Raw genomic sequence first — 19527 nt, 5'->3', positions numbered from 1 at the left:
ATATATATATATATTTAATTATGTAAAAGTTACTTAATAAGTTATTTATGTATTTGAGTACAAAAAATTATATGAAATTAAAATAAATAGTAAAATGTAAAAAATGATTTATTATACTCAATTTGTACAATAAATGCATATGAAATAACTTAAAAGGTAACTTATGAAGTAATTTCCTAAACCCTATAACATGCAATTCAAACCCTGAAAGGAAAGCATGCTTGAAATTACACGTTCAAATTTATCGCACAATGATGACGTACACTTGTTAACAAATCTGAGTGGATGTGAACATATGCACGAGCATATCTTTGCCTTTATATAATGGGTGAAATAGAAAAGTAGAGAATAAGTATGGAAGGGATTTAGAAAAAGGACTAAAAAATAACTAAGGAAAGAAGAAAGATCTAACAAAGAGGAAAATGATTGATAATTTGAAGATAGAATTCTAATAGAAATTCTGTATCAATTTGTTTATTCAAACTCTGTCTTTGTCTTTTAATATGGACCATTTCAGAAATTAATCTCTTATTATAAGAGGATCCATTATCTGAAATTTTGACTTCTTTCCAATTAAAATTATGATTGTGATTAATGCGATGATCAATAATAATTGGAAAACCGATTTTTTTCTTTTATCTAAATATGTTCATTAATTTAGTCTTTAATTATCTTTTAGTTTGACTAACATTATTGGCTTCCTTACAAGAAAGAAGTTGTTCCTGTGTTGCTCTTGTGACTGTATATTATAAATCTTATATTGCAAGTATGTACAATAGATATGTTTATTTATTATTTATCAGTCAAATTATGTTGATTTTTAATGAGATAATTGAATTTATTCAGTCACGTAATATCATTTTATATATATTTATAATATAACTAGTAATATATTTTTAGTTCTGTGTCTGAAACTGTAGAAATATCAATCACGCAAGTATTTTTTGTTTCAAATCTTTTTATATACATTTCAAAGTTATGTTTAACACAAACTACAAGTATTTTGTGTTAAACACGGATATTGAAAAAAATAAAAATTTATTTTTCAAGGAAAACTTTATAATAGCGAGAAAAGTAACTTTTTGATTCATTTTTTCCTACATATTATATGAGGGATACCCAATAAATAAGGGTATGGAGATTACCAGATCTAATTATTTTTTATCAAATTTTTTTCAAAAAAAAATAGAAAAAAATTTTATTATTAATTTATTTTTGCCCCATTCAATTCAGCATACAAATAATATAAACGTACATATTTTCAAAATTTTTAATGAAAGATTATTGATAATTGATTTTTGCGTGAATGTTCTCCCTTAATAATGTATTAACCAAATATTTATGTTAATAATAGCAAATTTATATCAATTGTCGATAATGTCAGCGTTCTTCAATTATCTCCAAGTTCTTGCTTTTTTTATACTGCCAAAAATTTGCTCAGAGTTGACGATCTTTAATAGTATCTCGTCAGTGTCAGAATAGTTTGCACTAAACTATAATACTAAATAGGTTATATGTAGAGTAGGGTCTTAGCCAGTTAAGAATGCGAAAAAACGAATAAAAAGAAAACGAGATGGCCAGAAAAAATTAAGGGAGAGTGAAGCGGATTCACCTGAAAGTCGCTATGTTTAATGCATCGTTGAAGTCAGTAGGAGATATGGTAGGAGTGTGATGGAACATTCGGTGCTGCACACTAGTATTGTACCGCATCAGTATTGTGTGTACGACATATATGTACATATACACATATGCATATTTGCGGAAATGCACTAGACATAGTGAGACCAATTAGAAAAGAGAATCACCATAAAATCATATCCGCTCCACTCTTTCTTGATTCTCTCTGGAGATGGCATCAACATCCTTGTTTAATCATCGCGCATACACTAATGATTTTTACTATTAGATGGGAAGATTTCAGGAGAGCAATATATCGATGCTGCCTCACTCAGCTTTCAAAGTTCTATGCGCGGCGCAACATTAGACAAAGATAAAGCTGGTCATTCTGTATTCTTTCCTTTTCTACTGTCTAACATTTTCATTTACAAGAGCCCCTATGTCTTGTCTATATATATAAAACCTCTTTGAATATAACTGAATAAGGAAACATTCTGGCCGCCAAAATGCGTGTCGAGAGAGTCAACAAATCGCGGTATACTTTTCTTTATCGCATAATCAAGTTGGAAGGTTTTAAAGTATCTGTAAATAGAGATAGATGTGTGAATGATTTAAAACGAAAGCATTGTATGAAGCATTGTATGAATAAAATAAATTACATAATAGAATAAAATACATGAAATGAAAACAATAATTGTAGTATAATAATTGTAGTATATTGAAGTAAGAATCATGGTAGCTACATAATTAAAAAGAAAGTGAATTTAACTTTTAACTGAATGAAACATTACGTTATTTTCTGCGCATATGCAGTTAAAAAGAGAAATGTATATCCGCCAAATATCATGTTATCTCGTCAATGTTTTTCACACTCTTTCAAAATGCATTAGCATGGCACGGTCAGTTATATTATGCACGTTATGGTTTACAATGGGCAATAACAGTAGTTGATTAAGGAGACAAAAATCGACCAATCATAGTTGAATGTGAGAAGCACAATAGAAGAAATAAGGAATTAGGAATAAAGAATAAACGATTTCAATCTATCAGAAACCGTTATATTCCAATCTATCCGATTTCTAATAGGATTTCTTAAAATCATTTATTCTTTATTCCTAGTTCCTTATTCCTTCTGTTGTGTGCAGGACCTTATAGATCGGTAATTACAACATTTTTTTTTATGGATTTCAGAACACACAAATATTACGAGGATGTGAACCTCTGCGTCTAGTGAAGTGCATGAACTGCAGTGAGATTAAAGGAGCGTAACCGTATGTCGTATATCGTAAACTATAAAAATTGACCAATCATCTTCAAATATTCCCTTCTTATCGTCAAATAAGAGAAGAATATTTTATTGATTAGTTAATTTTTATAAATTACGGTATACAACATACGGCAGCTAATATAAACGCTCTCTTAGAAGCTTGTACTTGTCAGAAAACTCACATATCGAGTGTATTAGAGAAATAGGTATACAATATTGAATGTTTCAATATTTATAATTCTATTTTATAAAATTTTTTATTATAAAATAGAATTATATTTTGTTAAATCCTAGAATTTTGTATTATTAGAATTTAAGATAGAATTTAAGATAGCTAACGATTAATTTTGATAATAAAATTAATAACGATTGATATTAAAATTGAATTACATTAATTGAATATATTTAATATGAAACATTTAACATTAAATACATAAGAATATAGTAATATATATTTAATATTAAAAAGTTCTTATTTTCAGCAAATTTCCGTAATAATAAAAATATGATATAAAATAAAATCACTATTTCATTAAATCATTAATTCTTTTGTTGCAGTAGATGACTACTCTTCCAGTTATATAAATTGCATACTGATTACTGTTACTCCAACTTGAAATGCAATCAGCATTTATGAACTAAAGTTAAAATAATAATATTAATGATCATCAATTTAATAATAATGTTAATAACTACCTTACTATTTTAAAATACTGCAAAGATTTATTAAGAAAAATCTGACGGATTTTTGCAGTAAATTCCATGATCAATCTTACTGCAATAAAAGACTTAATGATTAAAATAGTGATTTTATTTCATATTTTATTTATAACGCAAGTTTACTGAAGATAAAAACTTTTAATGTTAAATATATATTAATATCTATATTTTTATGTACTTCATACATTAAACGTTCCATATATTGAATCAATGTATTAATTCAATTTCAATGTTATTAATTTTATTATCAAAATTAATGGGATGTTAAATTTTCTTAATAACAAAAAATTATAAGATTTTAATTATAAATTATAATTATAAATAATTTTATAAAACTTATATATTGAGACATTATATTTATGTTTGCCTACTTCTCTAATATATTCTTCTAGGTATACGATTCTTCTGATAGATACTCTAAACCTCATTTACTAGCTGAAATATAATACTACTGGAATGAGCGCTGGTACTAGTTTTACGATCCAACAAAGAGCATTTCAAGTGGTATCTTTATTCTTTTCTAATTTATACTTAGCTGATTGCGCATGTGCAATACCGTCTACTGCACACGCGCAATTATAACTGAATATAGGTTAGAAAAAGATGAAGACTACTTAGAATACTCTCTCTCGGATCACTCTTAACAAATGCAGCATAGGATCGCACTTGTTCCAGTAATATTTCAGTGGTCACTAGACGCAGAGATTCGCATTCTCGTAATATTTTGTACATTCCGAAACTCATAAAAAAAAGTGTTGCAACCGTTCTGGGCTTCTATTCTCGAAAAGTATTACATATGAAAAATGAGTGAAATGCTATACATAATGCATACTCATAGAACTTATAGTATTGGAACGAATAACCTATCCAAGCAGTGAGGAAAGTGTGAGCAACATCTGAGAGACAGAAGATTGTATTCCTGCTCAGTGATTTTTCTTCTTTCTGCGTAAGTGAACAGTCACTGAGAAAGAAGAACAAAAAAATCGAATAGATAAAGAATAAAGAACAGTCATTGAGCAGGATAGAAAGATATTTCTATCGTTTAATGTTCGTATTCCCCTTCTATTTACTATAAGTTTTATGCGCATACTATAGTATTTTTCTAGTTTTTTATAAGTATACGATACTTTTCAAGAATAAGGGCCTTGACCACAACCGTACAGTCGTGGACACAGAGATTGTTACTTTTCTTTTGATAGTTTTCAGAAAACCATGGTGTTGATGGTTTTCGCAAAATTGTTCAGAGTGCGATCCACTATCTATTGCCTATGTCAGACTATGAATTGACGATTACAATTGACGGTTGCTTGGTTCTACTTCAACCAATTACAAGTAGATGCGAGTCCATCGTAATTGGCTGAAATAGAACCATTAATCGTAGCCATCAATCTGTACTTCGATACGGGCATATGGATGTGTTTAACAAGCAATTATGAAGCTGTCAAAATATGGAATCAAAATATACGAGATGAAATCAAGAAATATATCTTGTGTGACGCGAAAAATATTTAAAATATCAATTAGGTACTGCAAGATCATAGTAAATATAAAAAAGATAAGTCAAATGAACAAATAAAATTCTGTTCAATAAAATTAACATTTTCAATGTGTTTAAAATTAATAATATAAAATTAATGTGTTTAAAATTAATAAAATGACATAATAAACTAACGTACTGTATAATATACATATAATACATGATAAAATTATATATTATATAACTATGTGATTATATGCAATTATATATTAATAATACAAATATATATAAATTATATAATACCGAATGTTCAAAATAAAGCGTTACAAATTTTTATTTCTGAAACGGCATTATTAAGAAAAATTGTTCTGATAAAAGTTATAGGATTCAAAAAGAATTTATTTCGATATGATCTTATCAGTTTGATCTTGGTTGGTCACCAAGGTCAGATCAATGTCATGTCGATTTTTTAAAATAGAACATTCTATTTTTGATTCTAGAATCTAATAACCGATACCGAGAACTTTCCAAAACACTATAATAAAGTTATTTTTTATTGAATACTTTTCGAGTTATGATGCTTGAAAGTTACAGTAACGCTGGCGTTAGCATTATCCAAGGTGTCCGACGGTTAAAACCTCTTGAATGTCCGTTAAGACCATCAAAGTCAAAGTCATTGTACCTCTTTTCATTTTTATATAAAAATGAATTTTTAGTGCAAAAATGAAAATAAAAGGAATCTCCAGCCTTGATCTTGATAAATGTTATCCAGGATATATCCTAAATAACATCAAGAGATTTTAGCCGTCGGTCGAACACCTTGAATAATGCTAACGCTGGCGATACTGTAACTTTCAAACACTATAACTCAAAAAATACAATAGTTAATGAAAAAATATTTTCTTATAGCGTTTTGGAAAACTTTTGACATCAGCTATTGGATTCTGGAAACAGAAATAGGGTGTTCCATTTAAAAAAATCGATGTAACCTTGGCAACTCAATATCAAACCGATCAGATTAGTAAATACACCTTTTTGAATCCTACAACTTTTGTCTGAACAATTTCTTAATAATGTTTCCAAGATAAAAATTTATATCGCTTTATTTTGAATACCTGATATACAGAGTGTTTAAATGTCAAAACTTCGGGAATGTGTAAGGAATCGATAAATTAAAAAAAAAAGTCCTGCTGAAAAAATTATCCTGCTGAAAGATCAATCGTTCCCGAATATTAACAAGCACGTCATCTAACAAATCATTCTGACAAATCATCGCAAAGAAAATGTAAATATCTTCCTCCCGTTAGAATATGCGGCAAAAAGTCCAATTATCGATTAGCCCATTCACATTAAACCTATGTTGGAAATGAGTGAATTCTCGCGTTGCATATGGATTTTGAGAAGACCACACATGTGTATTATGGATATTAACAGTACCATCTCTCATGAATCATGAATTGTGCCTCATCTGTCCATAAAATAAAGATGTAAATTGTGGATCAGTTTCCACTGAGGGTTTAAACCGGATCAGAAAAAAAACTAACCAATTACAGTCGAACATTTCCCTGTTGTTCGACTGTAATTGATTGGTTCTTACATTCTAATCCGGTTTAAATCCTTCGTGGAAACTAGGTTACTGTTATGTCGTTCAAATAAAAATATGAAAATGCCATTCGTTGTATAGAGTCACGTTCTGATAACGCATGCACTCATGTTAAATGGTACGGATGCATTCTATTATCACGCAATATGAGATGAATGGTCCTATCTTAAACGTTATACTGATAAGACAGTGATGCTGCACTAATTCGAGGATTACTGTTAATATATAATATTTGAATGAAACCTGACATGACTGTTCGACATCATAGATCGTAAAGAGTTGTTTATAAATATTAAGTCGGTTCTACATTAGTTGCAAGCTGATCGCAAGTTTGTTGCGACAATCAATATATGTTGATTTCAAAATGCAAGCTTCAGATTGGCTGTCGCAACAAACTTGCTTTAAACGTCGTTCGACGAACTGTAGCTTAGCAGCAACAGCATACGTATGCAGTGGATTTTCAAACTCAATTTTTTTGAAAACTAAGCAGAAAATCGAAAAATTTTGTTCCATGTTTTTTTTTATTTTTTCATAAGGAATCACGTCGTGCCCGCTTTTACATATTATTCGGCCGGACCTTGTACAAGTTATCCAATACTAAACATAATGCCATCTCTAACTAAAAAAATGAAATTTTGGACAAAACATTTTGAAAGTCTGCTTCTCTTATACGTCGATTTATACAACAGCTTTAAAATGCTCTGAGTGTATACCAGTTTTGCCAATACAAAATACTACTATAGTTAAATGGCTGCTAACATTTAAGAAAAAAAACCAAAATAACTCCGTTTGGAATATAATGTTATAATCATGGTACGCAAAAAACTAAGCAATAATAATTAAAAAAATAAGCAATAAATAGTAAGAAAATCAACATGTTGAATCGATTACTACTTACATTATGGCCTTATGGTCTTTACTATAATTGGCCAATTCGCTTACTGCTTACTGCTTATTTTTTTATGTGCCACGATCATAATAAGATTTCTACAATAAGCCATTAACTAAATTTTAAGCCATAAAAAGTTAATCAATCATAGACTACATATAAATGGCTTGGTTTATGCCAAAATTATAATATAGATATTATGAAGCTAGTCAATTATAACTATTCCTGAAAAATGGAGTAATTGTGATAGGCTAGTTTTATAACATCGATGTTATAACTTTGGTGAAATCACGCTGTACAAATATAGTCACAACTATAAACAATGATCGACTAATTGGTCAATTTCTTATGACTTAAGATTTAAAGATTAGATAACAGCTTATTATAAAAAGTTCATTAATGGATTTTCTACAATAAGACATTGCTTAAGCTTTAAATCTTATCCATGAAATTGACCAATCATAATCGGTTATTTTTCTTACATTCAATTGTGATTGATTAATTTCTTATGCCTCACTTAAGTAATAGCTTATTGAAGCTTATAGAAAGCCTATAAAGCATTCAAAATGATTCAAGCAGCAAGACATAAGCAATAAGTAAATCAACATTTTGGATTTAATATTGTATTTTGTATTTAATATTGTCATTATCTTATAGATTAATTTTCTGTGGCTGAACTAATGTACATTTTTTAGAAATTAAAATGAGGTAGGTATATATTTAATATTTATTTAATATTTGTGAAAAACAAGAGAGTTCTAATGCAGAAAAGTCTAGTACAGAAAACAGACCATATGTCTCTACTATAATTGCTCGAATTGCTTACTGCTTATGTCTTTATTGTCTTCCATTTTTTGAAAGTCTAAGCCTTTGATTATTAATTCACATCCCAAAATTGATGTTTTGTTAGTTACATCTACGTCATTTTATTCAAACACAAAAAATGAATTATTGATTAAGTTTTCCTTTTAAAGGAATATACAGGATGTTCTATTACGAAATTGACAAAAATGAGATTTGTCAAATAAACATAAAAGCAAATATTTTTTCATGTGTTCAAATGTGAGGATTTACGTCACGACGACAGACAATACATTCACATTATTTGCCATCAAAATTAGGAAGAAAATTGAATGGTCCAACGAGTTTTTCATGGGAATTTTATCGAATGATCAATCAACAAAAAGAGCACACTCAATTATTCACGACAATTCTTGAGTGATGTCGAGCAACATATTTCATCACATTTCACAAACAAATTGCAAGATACACTTACGATTATTCATTTTTACGTATAAATTTGTATATCATAGTTTATATACACTATTATACACGCATATTATGTGGGTGCGACTTCCAAATTTTAATGCACTCAAAAACAGCGAACATTCCGTTGAAAACATTAAACGAAAATGAAGAGTAAAGTATATGTTGAATCAAATCTTTTTCGAAAATGGTCTTAAGTCTGTCTTCGGAGTCGAATCGATTAGAATTAACAGATCTAAATAACAAATCTTGTCTGATCAGATGACTTACTAGCAACTGCTTGCGACGCATTTCCAGAATCCAGAGTTGCCAGATTTTTCAGAGATGCTGTCGCCGATTGGAAGCGCTCATGTCGCCGAATGCGGTGTCTACAATGTGCGCATTCAGCGGACTTAATTGAGCACTCGCTGTTATTGGTATTCTTCTAGAGTTAAAATTGTAATTAGATGAACTAAAAGAATATATCAATAACAGTGAGCACTCACTTAACTGTTGAGTCTGCTGAATATGCCCAATAAAAATCGTATCGTAGAGTCTTAAGTCGTAGAAAACTGATCAATAGTAGATTATTCTTCTTATATCCAGGCAATTCTACATTGTCATATCGTACTATTTACAAATATTTTGAAGCTTTTGATTGATCAATTGGAAGAAAGAATTTTTTTATTAATATAATAATCAAAAAATGCTTCAAAGCATTTGTATTATTAAGTTTGTGCCATCAAGTGGACCGCAGCCGTAGACGTCACATGTCATAAACTTGTTGCTTGAGCTAGTCTGATGCTTAAATTTTAAGGCATTTCTATAACGTTTTCGGCCCGATCGAATTTGCACTAACCTGAATTGAAGTAATGATGTTTTGTGCTCTCCATTGGTAGAGCGTATAACGTCAACCAATAGCGAAGCATTTTCTAACCCAAGTTGGTGTAAATCCGATCGAGCCGAAAACGATATACATTAGTCATATCGTAGACATCGGCTGTTTTCTAGCTAGGACACAGAGACATTACACTGTGCTCCATTGTGTAAAGTACTTGTTGGAACGCAGTTTAGTTTCATAGCACTACCAGAATGCATTACAGTCTTCCATTCAATTCTTATAATTTAGCATATCAATAATAGATTTATGATTTTTATTTAGACTTAAGTTATAATTTTTTTCAAAACGATTTTCTTGACGATTTTTGAAGTTTTATTACAAAATAAGTACGGCTAGTGTCAGTTCAGATCCAATCTGTTTCAATCCATTCAATTCATTTTCATGAATTTAAAGCATTAAAAAAATTTTAATCCATTTTAATCCATTCTTGTTTGGATCTGGGCTCTAAGATGAGCTCTTGGTCAATTTTTATAGATTATGGCACAGCATACGGTTATGGCCCATAAAAACGCTCTTTATTCTATAATAAGGTGGCAGGATCTAAGCCATAACAAATCGTAGTTAATTATTTTTGTCATGTTCAACTGTGATTGGCCAATTTCTTACTGTTTACAACTTAATTGTAACACTATTGTAAAATAGGTATTAGGGCTGCCGCACACAAAATTTCTGTAACAGAATCAACCAACTACAGCCAAGTATTCTCTTGTTACACGACAGGAAAATGCTGGACTGCAGTTGGTTGGTTCTTACATTTTGATCAGGATTAAAACCTCGGTGTAAACTGGGTCAGTAATTTTAAAACATGAACTTAAGCTGATGAGCCGATGAATTAGGATACTGCTTTAGATTTACGTATTCTATTAGGAATAGAATAATAGTAAACTTCCATAAAGCGACCGGTCATCTTATGGATAAGTTTATTATAATTCCTTTCAACCGGTTGAATTCATCTTATTACGAGATTATGAATAAGTTTTTTCCATGTATGTTAGACCTAAAGCAATATTCTGATTGGCTTAAGTTTACGTCTTAAACTGTTTTCACATGTAGCGTAAATTACGTCAGCATAATTTGCATTAGCTAATCAAATCATCTTAACTAGTTTAGCGCGTACCTGATACAATTTGATTAATTGATGCCAGTTACGCTAACGTAAGATACGCTGCATGTGAAAGCAGCCTCAGGCTGGAGTCTCACAAGGTGTATTTACCACGTATTGCATAACCGCAACCGTGTAACCAATTAGAAACGATCCGCTTATGATTTCCGAGTTTTACTGATTATTGATTGGTTACGCGGTTACGCGGTTTCGCGATACATGTCAAATACAGAACTTTATAGGACTCCAATCTTAGAGCCGCGACAGAAACTTTTGCATAATGCATAATACGTAGTGCATAAGCGAACCAACCAAAATCTTTCCTTTCATCCTATTTTACGAAAAAGGAAAATTTTGATTGGATGATTTCCTTATGAACTGTGCATTATACATGAATGTGCTTCCCGTCTTATGATCATTAGTTTCCACCGAGCATTTAATCGAAATGTAGGAATCAACTACAGTCGAGCATTCTCCTGTCGTTCGACTGTAAGGGCCATTCCACACAACTTACATAGCCGTATAAATATATGCATAAAGAAAATCATCGTATTTTATGTTCGTCTTTATGACAGAAATGTGATTGAATAATTTTCTTTATGCATATGATTATATGACTATACAAGTGTGGAATTTCCTCTAACAGGGGAATACTCGACTATAGTTGGTTGGTTCTTACATTCTCACGGATCACGAAATGAAAAATTCGTGGATCAGTACAAGAATAATACATTTCAGCAAACAAAATGACGAGAGTCCACGTGATTTTCAGAAAAAAACTTTAAAAAGTATAGAAGTAACCAGCTATGAAGCAACCAGATCTACAGTCAGAAACAAAATTCTATTATCGGTAAAAGAAAGATCTCTCTAATTGTGATAGATAAAAATTGGAACTAACTACTTCGCAAAAACGTAAAATTATCGCTGAGGAATGTCTAGTTTCTACACGCAGTCGCAGAAATGCCATGAAAACCACAACCGATAGGCAATCCCCGAATATCCTTGAACATGTTGCTAAAATAAGATTATGTGAAAGTATCTTTGAAAATATAGTCTTCCGAAGATAAAACAATATCTAAAACTATGTAGAAGAAACTCAAGAGGTCTCCTTAAATATGAGAACAGATGGAAATGTTTATCCTGGGAAATCCAATGTTAAACGAACCAGGCAATTTATGATAATCAGTCATAACACATGTCAATGATGTAACTGCAAGGGAAAATCGTAGGAAAAAATAAGCTAGCTCCAACCAAAGGGACAGAAACACAGATGAATCAACAAAACTCCGAAAATTAATCCCTTAAAGAGCCTCAAGAGTCATTTAGATGGATCGTAAGAAGTTGAAAGTATTATGGCAAGAGCTCCGAATACACGGAATAAGAATTTATCAATTAGAAAAGATAGTAAGATGAAAATATTTAAAAAAGAATTGAGAACCAGAAACAAGAAACAACAAAATATAAGTACGGAAACTACATCTCTTATTTTAATGCCTTCTAGAACGCGCAGGAGTATGTCGTTTCTAAATTCCGTAACACATCATCCACAATGAAACAAAGGTTTATTTACGATTATAACGAGTGTAATATTACTCGTCGGCTACCACCTATAAAAAAAAAGGTAATATAGAAATATTTTTTTATCAACTTATATAAAATATTTATATTCTAATATATAATATTCGTATTTATATTCTTATAGATATCGTTTTATAGAGGAAAAACTCTATTATATACATCCCCTGACTAAATGGCCCAAAAGAGCGATGATTTTATCTCGTAAAGAAGATTTACCAAATGCAAAAAGTTTCTTGCTAAAATACTGAAAACTGTTAAGGTAGAAGATATAGAATTTATCCTGATTGATATTTTAAGACACACAGGAAACAGATTTCGTCAAATATAAGTTGACATAATAACTGTTAATACTCAGATCAATATTCATAGTCGATTCTTATATTTAACTTAATTCTTACATTTACTAACTTAGGTACAGTCTTAAGATGTAATAAACCGATCACAGAGCTGCATTTTAAGACATTACTTAAATGTTGAAATAAGAACTGACTATGAATATCGGATTTAGTATGCATATTTTTGTTATTAATTATTTTATTTATTAATTAATTAATTTTGGTTATTAATTAAAGAAACTAATTCTACTGTTACATATTGTTATTATCTTTAGTAAATAAAAATTAGATGCAATGTCTTAGAACTTATATTATTTATGAAACTTTTAAGTAAGTATGCTATTTATTAATATAAGTTTCGATTCTGGAAATTCCCTTTCCTTTATTTTCAATTTCGTTTGGCAAATCTTCTTTACGAGATAAAATCATCGCTCTTTCGAGTCATTTAGTCGGTGGACGTAATAAAGTTTTTCTTCTACAAGACAATATTATATCTATAAGAATACAAATATAAATATTTGTATACTAGAACATTAGAATAGAAATAAATTTTATATAAGTTGATATAAAAATATTTCTATATTAATTTTTAATTCTTTTATAGGTAGTGGCTCGACGTTAAGCGTCAATACAACGATATAGCTGTCTAGCATTTTTTCTCTCCAGCTTTATCAAAATTCTCCCTCAGTTTGAAATCATAACTGATTTCGATTTCAAAATCTTTTAATATATGCTTTTCCCAATCTATAAATTCTTTCTTAGTGTTATTTTCGGTTAACCAATCGATCGCTACTATGAGTATACTTTTTGCCAACGCGCATAAAAATTTGTATGTTCGACGAACTTTATCAGTATCTAAAACGATGCACTGTGCCGAATCTTTCACTTCCACCTGTAAAATAAAAATTGTCAACAAATAGTAAAATAACTGTTAATACTACTGCGAAGAAATCTATTCATTTAAATATAATTTATTTAAATTTATACTCACCTAATGTTTTAACAATCTCACTATAATTTTTCATTACATCCGTTACCAGGTGTATAAGCTTAAATTCATTGTTTGCTCATAGGTGATTAGTGAGCGTACAAAGCTGTGTACCCTGGGCACACAACACACTTTTTTTTATGTGTTTCACATCTATCAACATTAATCAGTGCACATCATCAGCAATTTCATATATTTTTCAACAACATATATTTTTTCTTTCGTAACCAGGTCTAGTTTTTTGCTAAAAAAAAAAAGCATATGCGGGAAGCTTTGCTTTTCTGTTTCAATTTGAAGAAATCGGCTGCCGAATCGCATTGAAGCTTGTGGAGGCCTTTGGCGACAATGCTTTATCAGAAACAACGTGCAGAGATTGGTTTCGCTGGTTCAATGACGATAATTTTGACTTGAGTGACAAGAAGCGTGAAAATCGGCCCAGGAAGGTTGAAGACTATCAATTGCAAGCTCTTTTGGACGAGGATGATACCCAATCGTAAAAAATGCTTGCCGAGCAATTGGGTGTTTCTCAAGCAGCCATTTCCATGCGGCTACATGCCATGGAGAAGGTTCAAAAGATCGGAAAATGGATGCCGCATGAACTGAACGATAGGCAGATGGAGCGACGCCAAAACACATGCCAAATTCTGCTTGCCAGACAAAAAAGAAAGTCGTTCCTGCATCGGATTGTGACAGGCGATGAAAAGTGGATCTAGTTTCAGAATCCTAAACACAAGAAATCTTGGGTTGATCCCGCCCAACCATCAACATCTTCCTCAAGACCAAATCACTTCGGACGGAAAACGATGCTGTGCGTTTGGTGGGATCAGGAGGGTGTCATCTATTACGAGCTGTTAAAACCTGGTGAAACTGTTAATGCTCACCGCTACTACCAACAACTGATCAAATTGCATCGTGCTGTGCGTGAAAAAAGGCCGCATTATCGGAAAAGACAAACTGATTTTCCTCCACGACAACGTCAACAATGGTCCAAAACTACTTGGAGACACTCAACTGGGAAGTGCTACCCCATCCCGCTTACTCACCAGACCTAGCACCTTCTGACTATCACCTGTTTTCATCGATGGGCCACGCGCTTGCTGAGTGGCACTTCGATTCTTACGAAGACGTCCGAAAATGGCTTGATGAGTGGTTTGCCTCGAAAGATGAGGAATTTTTTTGGTGTGGTATACACAAATTGCCCGAAAGATGGGAAAAATGTATAGTTAGCGAGGGCAAGTACTTTGAATAAATTTGTTTTTGCTTCCTAGGAAAAAAAAAGTGTTTTTCTGACTAAAAACAGCGGATTTAAGCTTATACACCTGGTATACTCGTAAATAAAACTTTATGTTTCATTGCGGATGTGGAATTAGAATCGACATACTCCTGTTCTAGAAGGCGTTAAAATAAGAGATGTAGTTTCCTTGTATTTAGACTTGAAGCACTCTCTCAATTAGTCTACAAGTATTTTGATTCGACTTCGTCTTCTTTCTTGCTGTTCTTGATCGTGAAGATCTAGAATTTATCAAAGTGTCACTTTCAGTACTATTTTGGCTACTTTCACCAATTATGTTTTCTGTGGAAGTATCAATAAGTGAACTTGTAAAATTCTTAATACAAGAAGTCTTCTTAAATATTTCTTCCTTTCTTTTTATTAAAACTTGTAACAGTGAAGAGGTTGTCGTTTCTAACAGCAAAGAGGTGGAACTTTTAGTATGTCTTTTATGTTTAGCTTTTGCTATAGCATTGTCAAGTTGCGTATTATCAATGTCTTCTATCTCAGATAGATAAACTACTCTCAGTTAAAACAGAATTTGTTTCGGTATCTGATTTTGTTGTTTCTTGCTTCTGGTTCTCAATTTTCTTTTAAATATTTTTGTTTTACTATCTTCTCTAATTGATAAATTCTTATTCTGTGTATTACTCGGAACTCTTGCCATAATATTTTCAACTTCTTGCGATCCATCTGAGTGGCTCTTGAGGCTCTTTAAGGGATTAATTTTCGAAATTTTGCTGATTCATCTGTGTTTCTGTCCCTTTGGTTGGAGCTAGCTTATTTTTCCTATGATTTTCACTTGCAGTTACATGATTAACATGTGTTATGACTTGATTATCATAAATTGGCTGCATGGTGCGTTTAACATTGGATCTCCCAGGATAAATATTTCTATCTGTTCTCATATTTAAGGAGACCTCTTGAGTTTCTTCCAACGTAGTTTTAGATATTGTTTTATTACCTTCGGAAGACTTTATATTTTCAGAGATACTTTCATGTGATCTTATTTTAGCAACATGTTCAAGGATATTCGGGGATTGCCTATCGGTTGTGATTTTCATGGCATTTCTGCGACTGCGTGTAGAAACTGGACATTCCTCAGCGACAGTTTTACGTTTTTTCAAAGTAGTAGTTTGTTCCATGCTTTTTTCTATCACATTTAGAAGTATCTTTCTCTTACCGATAATAGATTTTGTTTCTGACTCTGTAGATCTGGTTGCTTCATAGCTGGTTACTTCTATACTTTAAAGTTTCTTTCTGAAGATCACGTGGACTCTCGTCATTTTATTTGCTGGAATGTCGTGTTATTCTTGTACTGATCCACGAATTTTTCGAGTCATCCATATTCTGTTTTGGGTTTTCCGACATATTTGGTGAACTTTCCTTGTTTCTTTTCTTTTTACGTTTCGGACAATTATGTTCATTACTAATTATATCATTATATCTGCATAACATTATATCTGCAATTTGTTGGAATTGTATATACATGGATTCGCTGGAATCGTCAGATTCAGAAGTGTCCACTAGGGCTGCTATTCTGTCAGTCATTAGATAGTCGTGAACAAGATTTGACTGACTATCAATGGATGACTTATTGTGTTTGCCAGAGTTTTAAATATCCTGTTTACGTAATGATTTTCCTTTCAAGGATGTACTTTCTTTTTTTTTAATTCTTGCGATATCTCGTTTAGAGTTTGTGCTATGCACAGTCGATAATGCAGAAGAACTCGCTGGATTTGTTCCTAATATTCTAATAGCTAATAAGCACGTTAGAATGTCATCGTCGCTCTCATACAATGTATCCAATATTTGCGCACGTTATCCATCATTTTCTGATGGGTAAGGTTTGCAAATGTTTTCTCTTCTGCATCATCGACTTTCAATTTGATTGGATCACTTTCTAAGACTCGTTTCCTCGTGGGTTCATTATCATATTTCATCAATTTTGAACTTCGAAGACTTCTTTTATTCTCACTTGAAATGATTTTATTTTTGTTGTTATCGTTTAATGTTTCCGTTATTGAATCAGATTTGCGTTTTGTGGCGATCCTTTTTTTTCTCTTGTTAGATTCTTGAGATTCTACATTATCATTCACAGAATCTGGGAACTCTTGTGAATTTTTTAAAATATTTTGCTTTCGTTTTGTAGGAAGAGTAGAAAAATAAATATCTGAATTTTGAGATTCAAACTCTGAATTATTTACATAATTCGTATTCATTTCATTTCCAGTAAATTATGTGAATGTTGACTACGGGACGTATGCTGTTTCTTTTCTGTTTACTTTTGTGGCACGTTACATGTATCTCTATCATCATCGTTGGCTTTATTAATAGAGTCATCACTTTGCGACAATTCCAAAATTTTTTTCAAATACTGCGTCAACATATACGGCGACTCGTGAATGCTATTCACATCGTTATTTACATCATCAAACATTTCATTGAGATTTTCTTCGAGAGTGTCATTTAAATTTACTTAAGAGGAGCCTTTTTCATGAGTGGAAATTCTTTCATCAATGTTGTCAGTATCAGATTGCGTTTCCATAGTATGAATATCCGTCGTAAACTTCTTCGACATTACATTTCCAATACTGATATTATCCTTTTGAGTTTTCATTTCCTTAATATTGTCTAGACAATTCTGAGTTTCTATATCTGTTACAGAGCCAACTGTTTTGTCGCAAATATTTAGTTTTGGTAGTTGCTTGCTACTTTTAGCATTCATTTTAATATACTTGGATATATCAACAAGATCACCTTGCATCTCTGCTTCATGTATACTAACTTGAGTCTCGTTAACATTAATATCAGACGTGCAATGCAATGGTACTTAGCGAAACATTGCTCTCATTTTTGGAAATATTCTTTTTATTAATACTTGGAGAGGACTTTGTTGCGGAATTTCCGGTCATCGAAAGATACTGCGAGTTTCATCATCTTTCTGAGTTCCAAAAATAATAGCTCCATCGTTGTCGAAACTGGATGAATTATTCTGCAAATGAATATATTCTTAATTTTAGTTCAATTAACACCAATATTATACAATCAATAGGAGATAAATATTACATGTCCATAATAAATATTACATGCTAATTGCGAATAAAGCACTTACGAGTGATAAATCTGACATATTAGGAATTATTATATTCGCAGTTTTCTCGTGATGGTGCAAGTATTTCTGGTCACTTCGTCGTTAGCTGGACAGTATATACGATAAGTTGCACGCACGCTTCCGAATTCAATAACACTTCCATCCATCCTCGAGTACATACGAACGATTGGGTCGTAGTATTGATTGTAAAAATAAGAAAAAATTCTATTAATCTTAAAAATTATCACAATGTTTTTGTCACGTCATTTTAAATAAAGCATTAAGAAATTATATAATTTATATGTGTATAAGCATGTTTCACATATGTAGTTTAATAAGAATAATTCTTTCTCTATCAATTAGTTATATGTCTGCATATGTGAGATTATATGACATAGTTTGCATAACAAAATGATGAAATGACCCAAAGTTTCATCGATATAGTTATTAACAATTAAGATACGTAATGATTACATTATTAAGCTTTGTTTTGTTGAAAGATCTCAGATCACATCCAGGTTGATTCTCGACCGTTAGCTTCAATTTGTGCATGTAGTTTTGATACAGTCTGAAAAAAATGTTACAAACTTTTTTTAATATTTGGTATCAAAAATGCTTGTTCATTAGTATTTTACTATAAAAGTTACTTAGTATAAAAAAAAATAAAAAAAAGATGATACAATCTATCCATCATAATCAAAATCAATAGAACTTTAAATAATATCAAGGAAAAAACTAAACATTTTATTCAAACTTTATTTGGATGTAATATTACTCAATTTTATACATCAAATTATTATAGCATGTTATTATAAAACTAAAGGAATATTTTTCTTCAAGCCCAACTTATAAAAATTATGCTCGACTAATTTCTTATAAAAATAATAAAAAATATGCTGAAACTTATCTGATTTCGAACAACAATGTGGCACATATTAAATACCTACCAATTGTTGTAATTCCTCTTTTAATCTGATAGTGGAATTAATGCTTAATGTTCCAACCTAAATTTTTTAACAAAATATATAATATTTTGTTAAATCGTTATGCATTAAGTATTATTTATGAAATAAAATATTAGAAAATAATTCAATATCAAACATTAAGACATAAAAAATATTTAAAATTTAACAAATATAATATAAAATCGCTATAATAAAATATACTCTCTCTCTCTCTCTCTCTCTCTCTCTCTCTCTCTCTCTCTTGTCCCTCCGTTCGTCCCTTCCTCCTTTCATTTTTTCTTCAACTTTACATTTTACTGTTAAAAAACATATTTAATTACATTTAACCTGTAACGATTCTTCCTCCGTTAATGCATGTGAATCAGTAAATAAATTATCTTCATTCTCATAAACTTGCGTATCTGAGAAATCCATTGTTATTAACAATGAACATTAGTTTTTCAATTAATGTTTAATCACACCAGCAAGACTTTGCT

The 19527-nt window shown here is 31.0% G+C and overlaps 1 protein-coding gene and 1 pseudogene across 3 annotated transcripts in view; both read right to left on the bottom strand.

The window, feature by feature from the left end:
- Positions 1 to 9195, bottom strand: part of LOC108685358 (rho GTPase-activating protein 18) — a 42190-nt gene extending 32995 nt beyond the window's left edge. For 2 of the 3 annotated variants that reach the window (XM_018190110.1, XM_018190109.1), the window contains exon 1: positions 8850 to 9195. Coding sequence is in view for 1 of the 3 variants with exons in the window: in XM_018190109.1 (XP_018045598.1) it covers positions 8850 to 8859 (10 nt within the window). In the remaining 2 variants the exon portion in view is untranslated. The remainder of the gene's footprint in view (positions 1 to 8849) is intronic. The other variant, XM_018190112.1, reaches the window with a different exon arrangement.
- A 3878-nt stretch (positions 9196 to 13073) lies between these two features.
- Positions 13074 to 19465, bottom strand: LOC108685356 (annotated as a pseudogene).
- Positions 19466 to 19527: the final 62 nt, after the last annotated feature.

Source organism: Atta colombica, unplaced genomic scaffold (genome assembly GCF_001594045.1).
Source record: "Atta colombica isolate Treedump-2 unplaced genomic scaffold, Acol1.0 scaffold151, whole genome shotgun sequence".
NCBI classification, from domain to species: domain Eukaryota; kingdom Metazoa; phylum Arthropoda; class Insecta; order Hymenoptera; family Formicidae; genus Atta; species Atta colombica.
This window is presented reverse-complemented; position numbering and strand designations above follow the sequence as displayed.